The sequence below is a fragment of the Arthrobotrys flagrans genome, assembly GCF_004000055.1.
Source record: "Arthrobotrys flagrans strain CBS H-5679 chromosome Unknown unitig_0, whole genome shotgun sequence".
Classification (NCBI taxonomy): domain Eukaryota; kingdom Fungi; phylum Ascomycota; class Orbiliomycetes; order Orbiliales; family Orbiliaceae; genus Arthrobotrys; species Arthrobotrys flagrans.
The window spans coordinates 4,584,663-4,599,814 of record NW_027137550.1 but is presented as its reverse complement, the minus strand read 5'-3'; the positions used below and the strand labels follow the sequence as shown (position 1 = coordinate 4,599,814).

The 15,152-nt window shown below is 46.2% G+C and overlaps 3 protein-coding genes across 3 annotated transcripts; 1 reads left to right on the top strand and 2 right to left on the bottom strand.

Annotated features, from left to right (window-relative positions):
- Positions 1-77: 77 nt before the first annotated feature.
- On the top strand, positions 78-1,562 carry DFL_004374 (uncharacterized protein; the record flags this gene model as incomplete). The annotated part of the gene is made up of 3 exons (XM_067633458.1): positions 78-284; positions 358-672; positions 738-1,562. 3 exons carry the CDS (start codon positions 78-80, stop codon positions 1,560-1,562), a joined length of 1,347 nt encoding a protein of 448 aa, XP_067491624.1.
- Positions 1,563-5,217: 3,655 nt separating this feature from the next.
- DFL_004373 (uncharacterized protein) lies at positions 5,218-7,510 on the bottom strand (the record flags this gene model as incomplete). The annotated part of the gene is made up of 2 exons (XM_067633457.1): positions 5,218-6,924; positions 6,986-7,510. The coding sequence occupies 2 exons, from the start codon at positions 7,508-7,510 to the stop codon at positions 5,218-5,220; spliced, it is 2,232 nt and encodes a 743-aa protein (XP_067491623.1).
- Positions 7,511-13,652: 6,142 nt separating this feature from the next.
- Positions 13,653-14,722, bottom strand: DFL_004372 (uncharacterized protein; the record flags this gene model as incomplete). The annotated part of the gene is made up of 2 exons (XM_067633456.1): positions 13,653-14,505; positions 14,628-14,722. 2 exons carry the CDS (start codon positions 14,720-14,722, stop codon positions 13,653-13,655), a joined length of 948 nt encoding a protein of 315 aa, XP_067491622.1.
- Positions 14,723-15,152: the final 430 nt, after the last annotated feature.

Genomic DNA, 15,152 nt, shown 5'->3' with positions numbered 1-15,152 from the left:
TCCGTTTCTTTCTCGTAGCTCACCAGCCAGAATTGTTTTTCTGAGGCCTCCAGTTGCTGTACTGAACCACTCCTACAATGGCTAGTCTTCTCAAGCTCCTCCCTTTCTTCTCCATTCTCCCCGCGCTTGTCGCTTCTCAATGGACCGAGCCTCCTCCAGGTCCAGCAGACCCAAGCACTGTGGAGACCTGCACATTCTGGTACATTGCAGAAGAAAGCTCGAAAGAGGATTGCCATACCTTCGCAGCCGATTTAGGTGTTTCATGGCAGGATTTCTCGTCATGGGTAAGTAATGAGCGCCTGGAAAATCGCAGAACTCCACACCGTTCTCAATATCTGACACTATATCTTCTCATAGAATCCATCGGTGGGCGATGATTGCGCCGGTATGGTTGTTGGCAATGCTTACTGCATTGAAAATAACTACGGCGTGCCAACCACTACATCTACCACGACCACTACCACCCGAACTACAACTACATCTTCTGGCCCAGTTGCTCCCGGACCAACTCAGGATGGACAAGACCCCGACTGTATCAGCTGGGAATATGTGGCCCCCGGTGAAGACTGCACAACAGTTATGGCAAAGCATCCAGGCGTAACTTTGGCAGATCTTTACAGATGGAATCCAGCAATAGAGAGTGACTGCCGTGGCCTCTGGGCCCAAACTTGGGTATGGTCGATCTATACTATACCTCCCACATAAATCCCTTATACTAACGTTGGTCGAATATCTAGGTCTGCGTTGCTGTCAAGGGTTGGGTGCCTTCCACTACCACGACTACGACCACACGGACGACGACCACAACTCCAGGAAATGGTATAAATACTCCTACACCCACCCAAGCCGGGATGATAGGCAACTGCAACAAGTTTTACTTCGTCAAGGCAAACGATGGCTGTTCAGCAATAGCTTCTCAAGCCGGTATCCCGATCGCCAAACTCTATGAGTGGAATCCCGCCTTAAATGGCGACTGTACAGGTCTTTGGGCCGATGTCTACGTCTGCATCGGCACCACGACTTATACAGCAACCCTCACCACTACCACAAAGTCAACTACAACAACTACTAAAACTACCACGACCCGAAACAATGGAGTGGAAACCCCTAGTCCAATCCAGGACGGAATGACTACAAACTGTAACAAATTCTACTTCGTCAAATCCGGTGATGGGTGTGATGCCATCGCTCTCCAGTTCGGAATTACTTCAGCAAACTTCTACGCATGGAATCCAGCGGTCAAGACCGACTGCAGTGGCCTTTGGGCTAACGTCTATGTTTGCGTGGGTTTGATCGGATCCACTCCCACTCCTACCACGACCACAAGAACAACCACCAAGTCAACCACTACTACCGCTGGTGGGGTTGTGACACCTACGCCTACCCAAGATGGAATGGTCAAGAATTGTAAGAAGTTCCATTTCGTTCAGAAAGGGCAGACCTGCGAAGTCATCCAGAAGCAGTACAGCGTCACTTTGGCACAGCTGTACCAATGGAACCCTGCTATTGGTTCGACTTGTACGGGTATGTGGGCCGAAACCTACCTCTGCGTGGGTGTTTAATCGACTTTGAGGAAGCCTGCTATGTAAATAACTTGGGAATCTAGCGTGGAATAGAAGAACCGTATATTATAATTAATTAGAAGTAGACACGCCGATGATAACAAGACAGTACTTAATAAAACATTCCGGTGTAAGCCTATTATAATTGTCGAATCAGTAATCATTTAATCCCTTCGCTATAACTCTTTTTCCCCTAGAAGGATAAATGGCACCCCAGGCCCTAATAGCCGATAAGCGCATCATGCGGTAGACCGCTCGTACTCGTCGATATCCTCGAAGCCTTTCCAATGACTCGGTAGTTGCATAGATTGACACCAAATTCCACCATCCACATCACTGAAAAACAGTAACTTTGGTTTCCAATAGATGTTTAGTGGGAGAATAATTCGAGAATTGTTAAACAGGGTTTTCCCGGTGCCTGAACCCGCCTCGAGCGCCGGGCTAAAATCGAATTTTTCGAAGGGGAACTTATTCCAACTAGAGAACAAAGGTGCACCTTCATTATCACCGCCTTTGGGAAGCGGTATTATCTTTTGTCCTTGGATCGATTCTAGGTATTCTAGATTGTCTTTGATGACACTGGGCTGTTTCGCTATAGTAACGTGTTTGCGAATTTTAAGGGCTATTTTAGCCAACGATTGGGTCTTTATTTCGCCGACGGTACCCAGTGGGACATAAAGGCCGAAGTATTGGCCCTGGAAATACCCTTCACTCGGATCCTTCTGGATTCTATCGCTGAGATTGAATGCATATCCCATCGACAGAAAAAGCGAATCTCTACTCCAACGTTCAGCTATCGTTCTTCGTATATTCAGTTAAAGAACAGAATCTCACCTTAGTCCACCAAGCATTCACTACGTCAATCTTTGAAAGCCGAACATCTTCTCCGGTTTCCTTTGCCAGCTCGTCAACCTCCTTCTGACAGGAACCCTGAAGCTCTTGGAGAAATTTTGGCGGTAGGTATATATGTTTTTCAACCCCTGGCTCAGTAAGTCCAAATTTCGCAGCGTAGTCCTGGTAAATCCCCTGAAAAATTACCCTGCCAAAGCCCGCAAGTCCAACTTGACACCAATTCCGAATATATTCCCAACCGCCAGACTCGGGAGGATCTACTGGCGCAGTATCTTCCCCAATTATCATTTCCGAAAGTTTCCTATCGATTCCAGGAGGCGGTACTCCTTTCGGTAACTTCTTACCCAAAGCAAGTCGTTGTACTGACGAACAATATCGTAGCATCCCTCCCCATCCACGAAAAAATGGGAGAATTTAAAGGTGACAATAGTGGCATCCTTGAGTAAAGTTACCCGAATTGCGAAGAGTGAGCCAACAACGAGATTCAATGTCGATAGGGTATCGAAAAAGAGACATGTGACATCCAAGACGCCATCCCCTGTACGATATGGACGAATAATCGGTTTATTCCCCTCACGCTCCGTTTTCGTAAGTTCAAAGTCAAGCGGTGAGACATCTTGTAGTTTGGCGGTTATTGCCCTATGTTTGAAATCTACCCGGGAACCCGTGGTCATGTGGTACGGAAATTTCTTGAGAATTCTTTCTCGTAAGCCTCTGAGCTTAAAAAAAAAAACCTATAATTTTATAGACCCTAGATGAGCGAGTGTTCGTTCGCACATTTGTTACCAAATCGCCCCCCAATACCGGCCACTGTTTGACCAACTCATGATGTTTCTCTTCAAGCAAGCTTGGATCAAGACGTCCAGATATTGACAGGCAAACGAAAGTTACACAGTCTTGACCAAGTGGCTCATTCGTCTTCAGTGTGTATTCATTAGGCCATTCTACACTCGTTGCCCTTAGAGAACACATTCTGGCGGGTTTTCTTGTCTGCTTAAAGTTGATGGGCTACGGTGTAGTAGTGTCGGCGGGGCAGTCAAATATTGATTTATGTTGTACCGAGTTCCAGAGAAACGAAGGTATTGTCCCCGAGCTCTATGCCCAAGAAGGTTATGAGCACACAGAAATTTAAACTACAAGATTCTCGAGATCTCCCATTCATAAATGCAAAGAGCTGACCGATCTCAAATTGTTAAAGAGAGCTTCGATATGTTGCTTGGCTGACGTCACATCTAGATATCTGCCGAGGGGCTAGGGTCATGTGATGGCAAGAATGCTTTGTCAAAGGCACAATTCGCATTGTACAATCTTTATTGCCTGGTAGTCGGTTCGTAGCCAAGAAGTCATCCGGGTGGATCCCTGCGAACTGCAACGCAATATCTACCTGTTGCATTTGGTCAGCGCCTTGCCCAAAACAGAAATAGTAGGATTCATTAGTACTTCAATAGAACTCAATAAAGCATCATTTTAGTTTTGTTTTGTGAGAGCTATATTGATGTATCTAGCGTTAATATCTACCACCTTGAAAATACAAATTTTTTTAAGGTTTGTCGTACAGTAGCTGGGATGCACTAGGTTACGCCTAAGTATCTACAATTGGTACTGAAACTAGCCCCCTCCTTTTTTTTTGGGGGGGGGGGAGGGGTAGTAAAATATGCTAAGTCAATGCATATATCGATATCTAGACTAAGGCGCCCCTTCTCGTAAATTTTTTCTTATCCATTCTCTCGTTTATCATCTTTAACCTCCATTAAATTTACCGTGTGACCTGTCCTGTGATGTAATCTCATCTCTTCCTCGACACCGGTATATAACTGCCAAACAAAAATTGCTAAGGCGTACCAGTCAACTTTCGTAAGTGGTTTACATTCTCCGTCTGAACATTGCGTATTACAACATTATAAAAGACCTGAATAATCTAGACCTGAATTTATTAAATTATAACCTCCTTATCTTACATGCATTATTGTACAATGTGCGAATTTTCAACTAAGAACTACCTGTCTTGCAATCAGCCTACTGACCATGAACACTATTACCAGTGCAAGAGATTCTGTGTATTTGAAAAAAGCCATCCAGGCCAATGGACAAATATGGTTGAAAAGATTGGTGCGCAGTCAGTTGTGAAGAACGAACAGCGATCATACCCCTTTTGTATGAACAGCGAGGTTATTACGGAGGAAGACGCACAGGGAAGACCTTTTACGGAGGCTTCTACTTGGGTTTGGGTAAGCAAGCCCAAATTTACCTAAGCCACACCCAGCAGTAGCCAAAAGTTTTTTGACATGCGGTTGGGACGAAAAGCCGGCACATGCCTGAGGCAACAGCGAGACGGCAGCGAGGCTCTTCCCGCTTCTCCCCCACGAGATCTCTTTCTTCCCCCTTTAAACTTCTTATTTTTTAGTCCCCCTCCTTGTTATCTTTGTATTTGTTTCCCATATCTTCTAGGTAGCCCGACCTCTCTTTCCAGAGCTTGGTTCGCACAACGCGAATCGAGATTCGGGCGACCCGGGGTCGCGGAGATATTTCATGGAGGCCTAGGAGATCGAATGACGTCGATGCAATGCTAATACTGTTTATAACCCGTGTTAATTTCGGATATTCTCATTTGACGAGACAGGAAAAAATATATTGCAAAAACTTCCTGTAGACAGGAAAAATGATGCAAGCCTCATGAATACTAATTTACACAGACCCTTTACACCGTCCTGATCATTAAGTTGAGGCCATAATTCATTCGCGTAGTAAAAATAATAAGTAACGCAGTGTTGTTTCGATATTTCGTTCCCGGCAAATATTCCGTTTAGGTTGTCGCCGGGAATGGCTGTGCGTTCCAACGAACACGGCGAAGATGCCTATCCGGATCGTTGACTTGGCTGCGTGCGTGTAGCCATTTCGCGTTATCTACCACAATTACCATGCCATCGGGTAGGTCATCAGCTTTCATGACCTTCCTCAACGACCTTCCTGATGACGATTGACATTCATCAAGAACCCTGTCTAACTCCTCAAGAGCTAGCTCTGCTTGTTTCGTCAAAGGACTAATGATATCGCGACGGAATCGAAGCTTCGGTTCTCCATCACTCATATCAAGCAACGCTCCAACAAGGGTACGAGAGGTTCCCTTGTCAAACTCATCTGGAACCGCAAAGGCAAACTCCGGCATACTTAGCCTGCTGATTGTCTCCTCACAAAGCTCTTGTACGATATCATTGGTTCTGACGAGCGACAATGAGCCGCCTCCAAATCTATCTGCATGGAGGACATGCAAAGCAAAGTGGCGGGGAGGGTTCGCTTCAAATGAGCAGTCGGTGTGCCAAGGAAAAACGTGCATCGTCTCGCTTCTGGCGAGAGGGTCGTTTGCGCTGTGAACTTTGCCGTGGATTGGTTTGACATCCCACAACCAACCCTTCTTCTGCGAATGGTCTACCGGCAGACCATGACCATGCTTCGGGTGCAAGCCATCCCTTACTAACGAAACTAAATAATCTGAGGTCGGGTCGGCGAAATTGAGGCGGACGAGCGCCACACCGTGTTCTTCAAGCGACCGATGCACCTCCGAAATATGCGCTGCGGCAGCACCACACGAAGGTGAATACGCGTCAATAATCTTTGGTGGGAAGACCATCAAATCGGTACTATGTTCCGAAGTAGCCCTCGATGGACGACGAGTTTCGATAGGCTTCGGGTGCATTGGGAAAGGAAGGCAGTCTCTATCGCAAACCCCTATCATCCAGCTACCACCCCTCGATAAGGCGCAGATCTTTTCTGCTGATGACCTCCACGGGCCAAATCCGTTGAAATATCCATCAACCATGAAGAATGTTCCCACGATATCCCACGGAACCATTGTCATGGCGCCTTCGACAGGCATCACGAGGCTCAACTTCTTGTGGTTAACTGCCCGCTGGAGGACGTGAGAAAGCTTGTTCGTCGAGAGGAGAGTTTGCCATTCTTCTTCCAAAATATCATGGCGGAATATTATTCCTTCGCCCTTCCCGCTACCAGCTGGCTTAAACAGCCACTGCTGAGTTCTATCACTACTCGAAGCAGCCTGATATTCTACTGTGCCAGGAAGACATGTCTCCGCAATCGAGTTTTCTAGAAGTGCGGCAGCCTGGATCGAGAGAATATTTCGAGTGACGAGGTTCACAAGTTGATGGCGAACTAAACCTAGCATCCTCTTGTCGTGCACCAGCATGATAGTTCGCATATCATTAATCCGGGATCGAATCGAGATCTCCCATAGCAGAGCCTCAGACAAGGAAAGAAGCTCATCTTGGTGGAGCTCGAGAACGATCTGTGAGACTTCGACTTCGCGTCCGTCGACAACTTGTACCAATCTATTTCCGGCATCGGTAGGGATTATTCGGAGCTGGGAAACATCAGCGAAGATGACTTCTGTGCCAAGAACCTTGGGGAGGTGGTGGATATCATATCCAACCTCTCTCCCCTTTAGAACATGCAACGGTTTTGTAAGATCAAATACATGACTGAAGACTTCGTCAAACTAGTACACCCGGGCTGTCAGTTTTCGCGGCTTGTAATATTGCAGCTCTGGGAGCTCCTACCTGTGAGAAAGCCGGCTGGAACCGGGAAGCATTGTCACGATAAAATCCATTGGCCACACCAAGAGTGCAAAAAAACCCATTGAACCCGAATCTCGCGTTGATTTCGCAAATCTTGATTCTAGGATACGCCCCTTCTGTGTTTTCTTCCACAAGGAAATCTGGGCGCCAGCTCCCGCTACGCCACGTAACTCCTTCCTGGTCAAGTCGCTTGATGAGCCTCTCGAACTTAGGGTCAAGCGGTATGGCGCTCGATAGATCTGATTCTTCCCACCATCTCGATACGATATCTGTAATGGCGGTATAGAGGTTTTTGCTGACGTTTTGGACATATCGAAGGTATTGAGGGCTGACATAGACTGGGGGCACAGACACCTTGCGCATCAAAACTCCCAAGTTGTCACCCGATTGCGACTCTGGGAAGAAGGTATTGTCTAACTCAATTTGCTTGGAGGTCAAGATTGACACGTCACAACCAAGAGCTGGCTCCGCCGTACTACAATTGATGATCTGGTATATATGCTCCATGATGGTATCTTGTAAATATCAAAAATAAAAAACAATGCCGATGATAAGAAAGCTGCCCGAAGATTTGAGGTGGGGATGGTTAAGTCATTTGTGAAGTCGATAACAGCGGAAGGAATGTGACATTTTATAATTCGGTACCCTTTGCTTTGTGCGCGGTAGCAAAGCTGTGTGCCGTTGGGCCATTAGACGATTAAGGAGGGTGCGTATGCTCCACGGGGTTCCATTGCTCGAGAATTTTCAGTCGCAAAAGTAGCAATGATGTTGCGTAACATGCGGCAGGGGCCGCAGGCGACATTCCACCCAAATGGTCTGATCTGATAAAGATTCGGCTAGAAGCTAACGACACGGTCGTTTTTGCCTAGCAAAAACTTCCAATGGAACCGAGAAGCTAGCGACGATAATTTCTGTAAAGGGGAAGCTTTGTCCCCTTTTTGTCGTTTAGCTTTCGTCGACATGTCTGAGAAGTCGACAAGTGCAACCCGAATTCCCCGGTGTGACGGCATCGAATCTGCAAGCTTTCTCAACAGGAGTCCTTGGAAATGAAAATCTGCGAGCTGCACTGCACTGCAGGGCACTTTTTCACAAAATCTAGCTTTGCAACTTTGAGCTTGCAAGGCTTGCAAGATGTAGTGAAGGCCTTTTCGGCCATTAACTGCGACATTTATTGGCTTCTGCATAAGCGAGATTCGTTCCGGGTTGGATATGCATCAGGAAACTAAGTTCAAGGGTCTATTTTTCCCATCCTGGGGAGGATATGCTTGTGTGTTGTTGTCCTCGCATTGCGAATGCGAAAACCCGAAATCTGCTAGGGAGTTACTACATTTCATTCGATCGAGCTCTGCAAGCTCGAAAGCTGCCGATGGGCCTTTCCTCCCTAAGCTATAGCGAGCTAGCTTAGGCGGTCTCGTTTGGTGGCCGACCCACTACGCTGAGAATGGCTATACGGTTAGCGGCGGTGGCTGCAAAAAGAATTTATATGTTCTCAAGATCTCGCGGAAACTTCATGAAACAGTCCTAAAAACCCTGTAGCTCTTGATCTAAAACCCAGAGATCGGTTCATCATGGTGTTTTTCCTTTCCCTAATGGATGGCCGAGACCATGCATGTGCATGGGCAGGGTCTGCATTTAACATTCCAAGCTCCATGGGTGGGGGTAGATCGATCCTCATCATAATAATTTTTTCCCTTCTGAAAGAGCCAGGCACCTCTAAGGTTAGAAATTCAGTCGATACAATGCATGCATTCGCATGGGTCGAAAGACGCGATTGGACACACACCCGGAAAATTTTTTTCGTCTCGATCTCACCGAAATCTCATTACGGTTTGTTCCACAGAGCCGGGGTCCCGCTCCGCGCCTGCATGCGAACAGCCTTGGCTTTGCAGAAGTCATTGTCCAATCGTTCTTCATCATGCTGTTGTCGTGCTATAGTCATTTTGAGAGGACATGCCAAACCCCACAAGGTGAAATCGTAGATTTCAACATGGGCGGATCTCTCACCATTGATTGCTCAGGAACGAAGTGGCTGGCATGCATTTCGGAGCCGTCTTGCATCGGACTAGATGAGCTTGGATTTTCAGCTTCTTCTCTCAGCTCTCTCAGCTATAAATTTTTTTTTTCTGAAGACGGGCTCCGCCTTGGTTCGGGTAGTTGCAACTTTCGTAGCGCCAATAGACAGGCAGAAAGTGTCGCCCGACGCCAGTGTCCAATGGATGCTACATACTCTGTAGTATGCATAGCATAGCATGCTGGTCGCTGAAGCCATCGATCATCGCTTTCGCAATTAGTCTCAGATCTGTCACAATTCCCCCTCTCATTCAGCCTTTTTTCGATGAAAACATCTTGTCCTGCTTTGCAGCTTCCTTTCCAAGAGTTGCAGCCCGCAGTGCTTGATCAATTGGGACCCCAGCTGCAAGGATACCTAATCACAAGTCCTGACATGTAAATGATTAGTCTAGAAGCCGATGAAGAAGGCCAAAGCTAAACATAGCAGAGATGGGAACTAAGACAAGTACTTTGGATATCTTTCCAAGACAAGGATGGCATGTAAAATGCGAGACGTTCTGTGGTGCCTTAGACAGACAAGCCGAAGGCAGAGGTCGACGTGTTGGTGTTGCAATCAGCATTCGCAACACAAATTAACATGTTCAGGACCCAAAATCTAGAACTTCATTACTCACAGCATAAAATGCTACATCATTTTTGTCGTCATCAATTTTGGGGAGAACAAACGGGAAATTTTCATTGAAAGAGTGAAAACCTCCAAACAAAAGAAAATGTCCTAGTTACTCGATCCAAACCATTCACCTTCGCTTACAACACCTCCCAAGACAATCCCTCGTTCCCGCAATCGCATTACTAGCAAGATTCGGAACTCTACCTTTGAAGCTCGAAATATCACCTCTAAAAGCATTACTAACAAGATCGATAGGCAACTCAAGAAGTGAATTAGCAAAAGTCAACGTCCCAGGATCCTCGCTGGAAAGCGCCGACACAAGCGTAGCCTCAGTACATCCTTCATTAAACATCGTATGAAGAGACGCTTGAGGGGCAATCGCCATAGTATTTGGAGCAAGGGTATTGGCAATGAGCTTAGCGCCGTTTTCTTCGAAGAAGTATGTCTTAGTCGAACCCCTTGTCACTATAACATAATTGGCGGCTCTTGGGTGGATATGTGCGGGCAGAATGCCACATGGCGCCAGGGTTATCAAGGCTAAGGACTAAAATGGGTTTCGATAAAATCGAACTAGCTTAGCCGCGATATTTCTCTTGATACATATGTGAAAGGATTTTCCTCTCATGTGGCATCAACGTCCCATATCGTAAAGGGAAACATACCACGCCATTGTCAATAACGGCTGGAAAGTTCGCTGCACTCGCAGTAACGACCGAACCAGGGCCCTTTGTATATGATGATTGTGCGACGAAATTGAAATCTTTCGATAGCATCGATGCACCGTAGTTATCGAGATTAGGAATGATCCACCAATACGTCGAAGAACATCACAAGCCGGATCACTTACACCAGGTTGAACTGTCATTCAATATTGAGAGTCTATCGAGTTGAGTCGCCTGGGATTTAAGGAGCTGGTTCGTCTTCGGATACAATGTTGTGTAAGTCGCCGCGAAGGAGGAAATAACAAAACCAACCAAAAAGAGATAGTTGCAGAGCATCGTGTATAATTGGTCAAAGAGTAGAGCCAAAAGGTTCCAAGTTTAGCCGCGCGAATGGTTCAACCGCGATGTCGACAGTTCCAACAAAATAGTTATCCCTTGTGTCGAGTTATTGACGAAATATCTATCCCACGTGATCTAGAATTAAGAATTTTGCTTTCCCACAATCAACGGTTCCCTGCAAAGACGACCCGAAAGGCAGGATCACTAGTCTTTATAAACACCACATTGCCTGACACAGAACAACCGGCAACCGCACTCCTAGCTATATCTGTGGGCCACATATGGAAATAATCCCACATGATTAAACCCCGAACCATCCTGGATCGATATTTCCACAATTCGTCCACGGACGCCTAACCTAGATAGCAGAATTTCATAAGCGTGTGACAGAACTATTCATCACCGCCCGAGCATTAGAATTCTCAGTCCAAGAAATGTATCGGCATCGTGGGTGGTAACACACAGATGTCACGACAGTTCCAAGAGTGATCCTCGGGAGCAGTGGGCTTTCCCGAAATCTGTCATGAGCGCCATATAGTCTTTAAATCCATATTCCCATATTCCAAGACTACAAGTGATATTCCTAAAACAACTTTGATACATTTAATTCGAAACCGAAAACCCCAGCGATCAACATCCTTGGTGAATATTGTTCTCTCTAAAGAGTTTACATATGCTAGAGCATGAGCCATGGTTTATCCTACACGGAAACCCACTATTCAGAGTCCGCCCTTCAAGCAGTGCCTTCCAGTCAAAACAGATATCATTAAATTGACACGGCGACCCCGTATGCTCACCAGATCGATTCACTGATACGTCGTTTTCTATGGTAGCGTTCTAACCTCTTAGGTTTCGCGAGATGTCACCTCTACATCCAGGAACCCTCGAACCTTGAGCCAACCTCAATACCTCGGTCAATGACATCAACCCCGGTCAAGTTTTCCCTGCAAGGTGACATCTCCTCTCCATACAATGCTTAAATCCATTCACCCCCTCCAAAATACCAATTCCCACCCACCCAACCTTTTTAAAACTTTAATTCGCGAAGAAACCCCTGTGCTTCCATCTGATAAAGTTGTTTAAAGTTTTTTCCCCTAGTCTATGTGTTCGAGACCCCGAGCGCGCATTCGGACTTTGACTCTTTTATACCTATTCTTAGATTCAAAGGTTTTTTTCTCGAGTTGTCCTTTAATCCCTGGCCCTGGGCCAAGGAACATTATATTCTTCTATTTTTTATTTATTTATTAACTCTTTAGACAAGTCAACAGAGAATCAACAGATCTCGAGCTCCCAGAAGCCCGGCCCTAATTCCCAACAAAACACCCCAAGAAATTTGCGTTGTCGACATGGAATTCACTCATGAGCCACACACTATTCCCATTTCTTCACGCACTATGTAGTTGCACAAGGTAATAGACTGGAAGCCTAGAAGTATGGTAACGTAATGCCGGATATATCCCAACAAAGGGGTCGATCTAACTTGGAGGATTTCCCCCTCCAGCTTCGCTGTTGCGATCTTGGAACGAAACCGGCGCTTTGTTTATTGGTTATTGGTTGATTGGGCCGAATTCCTCCCCACCATCCCGTCTCTTGTACTACCCCGAGGTGTCCGTGACTTGGGGCCGCCCTAAAGTTTTGTTTGCAGTCGCTCCTGGGCTTCTCACGGCCGTGTTAGATATTCTTTGAGTCTCATCTCAAGCCAAACCCCGAAGAGCTAGAGGTGAGTAGATTGCCCCCCAAGGGCATCTCGGCTCTAGATTTTATTCTATCGATCGGTCTCGAAATCAGGCACCAGTTTCTGGATTGAAAGGTTTAGCTTAGCGTTCCCCAATCACTACAGCCCAATGTGCATTAGATCTGGTGTTAAAACGAGGGAACGACTATCTCCGTTGAGATAGCGTACTGGGAGTACTAACTTGGACCTTCACGTCGTACCATTCTTTCCAGCCCCTGAAGGCTAAACAACTTGCAACTTTAAGCGGATATCGAATGCCTGATTGAGAAGGCTTGGTCATTGGTATTGCAAACGATTGGCCTAGTGAATAACCGGAAATAACAATTAAATTCAAGTATTTGGTGCTGTACTTTCAACATTGTCTCTAATTTCCCTTTATCAAACAGAGGGGGTCCAATGCCGTCGGTTACGCTGACGCTGTTTCAACTGCCTGGAGACATTGCGCGACAAAAACGTAGGATATACGGATGTATACCAAGCAATGCCACGTTTACGGAAACACGAATCTTAGACATGAGTATGCCGATATATTCTTTAAAGGTGCTAATGTGAAAGTTCATAATCATTAACATCGTTCACGGAAACCAAAATCGAGAGTGCTAGCCGCTAAATTCGATTCACAGAGCACAGTGAGTCAATAATTATAAGAATACGTGCATAAGGCTGAACGCCGGAGTAGTACACGGGTCGGCCCTTCAAATAATATCTAGGGATACAACTCACAATAAGAAGCTATTCCGAATTCCACAGTCGACTAATTAAATTGCTATATCTAGATCAGAAGTCAGTGGTTGCCTAGGCTAGGAATCACAAAGGTCCCGCATGAAGGATCAGACCCGGCAATGCAGAGATCAGGTGCATCTAAGAGATGGATTTCTAATTGATCGGATAATATTTCCGGGGGTCAGTGGGCCACGCGAGCACGTTTTTCCACAGCTGGGTTAAATTTACAGCTACCAGGTTCTTCCGCGGCCACCCCATCGGTAATTACATGCAAGGAAGTTCGAGGAGTACAGGGCATTTTGGTTCCCGCCTATCTACAAAATTCATCAAGACTCTGGGGCCTCGTATCTTAAACATATCCATGCTATCGTCAAATGTAAAAACCGAGTAAAAAGTTCTTGCATGGCTTGTAGTACAAAATGTGTGCGGACAGAATAATCTATACATGTCTACTCGATTCTATCGCTTCTATAAGCAGATACAAAGAAGGCGAAAAACAAACATCTCTATCTATAGCTTCGTAGCCGGGGCATCCCTCTTTCCTCTAGGTTTGGTGTTCCTAGAGGCATCCACCATCAAGGCAACCTGAGTGCTCGTAGCCAGCAACTCACCGTCCTCGTCTAGCATGACGACCTGTAGATCCCATCTACCATTCTTAACTTGCTGGCTGTGAACTTTGCTAAACACCCATTTGACACCTTCCTTTGGGAGTGACTTTTTAACATCCAAGGTAAATGACAACGTGGGATACCAGAACTTTGCCGATTGAAATTGTTGTTTCGGGTCATCTCCACCGTCGGAACCCATTTGTTCAACCACGCCAACGAACAAGTCGGCAATAAGAGCAATAGCCTCGTTGGTGATACTCTCAGACTGGTTGGTAAATGTACCCCAATTACCGACGACCCCAGGAGTAGGCTTCGTTGCAGAGAAGAAACGTGTTCTCTTCGAGACCTCCCTGAAGTCGGCAAATGGCTTAGGATGTTCATACCATCCCTCAATACCCCCCGGAGTTAAAAGCTTATCCAAGTTCTTCCTTCCAACCAAACCAGGATCAGGCTTTTCCCAGAATGTATTTAAAGTTGGACCGTTCTCGTTATCAATATTGGTCATGGTAACATAAGCATTCACACATTTCATGCTTTCCTGTAGCAATTCGATGTGGAGAACACTATAGCCTCTTCCAATCTTTGAATCGGCGACTTTCACCTCAACGGGTCCAGCATTCGTCTTGATCATGAACATTCCATGGAAGGAGATGGCATGCTGCTGGGGTGGGGATATCCGTGCATGGGTGGTCGTCATGTGTGTGGCCGCAGCCCGTAACATAACTGCTGCTACATATCCGCCATTTGGGACCGCACTGCGCTTGAGAAGTATGATGTTAGAAACATAATATAACAAAATGTTCAGTATAACAAATCGCATCACTTTGTGAAGAGACAAGGTGTTTCTGAATACACATGTGCGATTGTGCATACATACCCTATGCAGTACGCCTTTGATAGATTGCCGGAGTATGTATGCGATGTTAGCTGCTTGACGGCCGAAGCCTCGAGGAACGTCGGGACCTGATCCATGTTTGGAAGCTCGACGAAGGAAGTGAGGGAAGCATTGGAAGCGACGACCTGGACAGCGAAGAGTGCCCTTAAGTTCTCGTTCGCGGTTCAATTTCGGCTGGGCCGCGGGAGACCTGGCAAGGGAAGGAACGTGTGGTTAGCCGAAGACGCAGCTAAAACAGCCCAGGCATGTGATTGGCTCCGAGTGATACCACGTGACCAACACAACAACATCCAACACAGACAACGCAAAACTCGATTTGAACTCAACACAATTTTTTTTACACCCACCTCCTCACACCCCCCTCTTCCCCCTCCCTCCTGATCATCACCATAATTATCACAACCATAACCAAATCATTACTATCATCAGGGCGATTACCACTACCACTATCACTACTACACCATCATCACGACCACTATCATTACGATCAATTGAATCTCTAGGTTC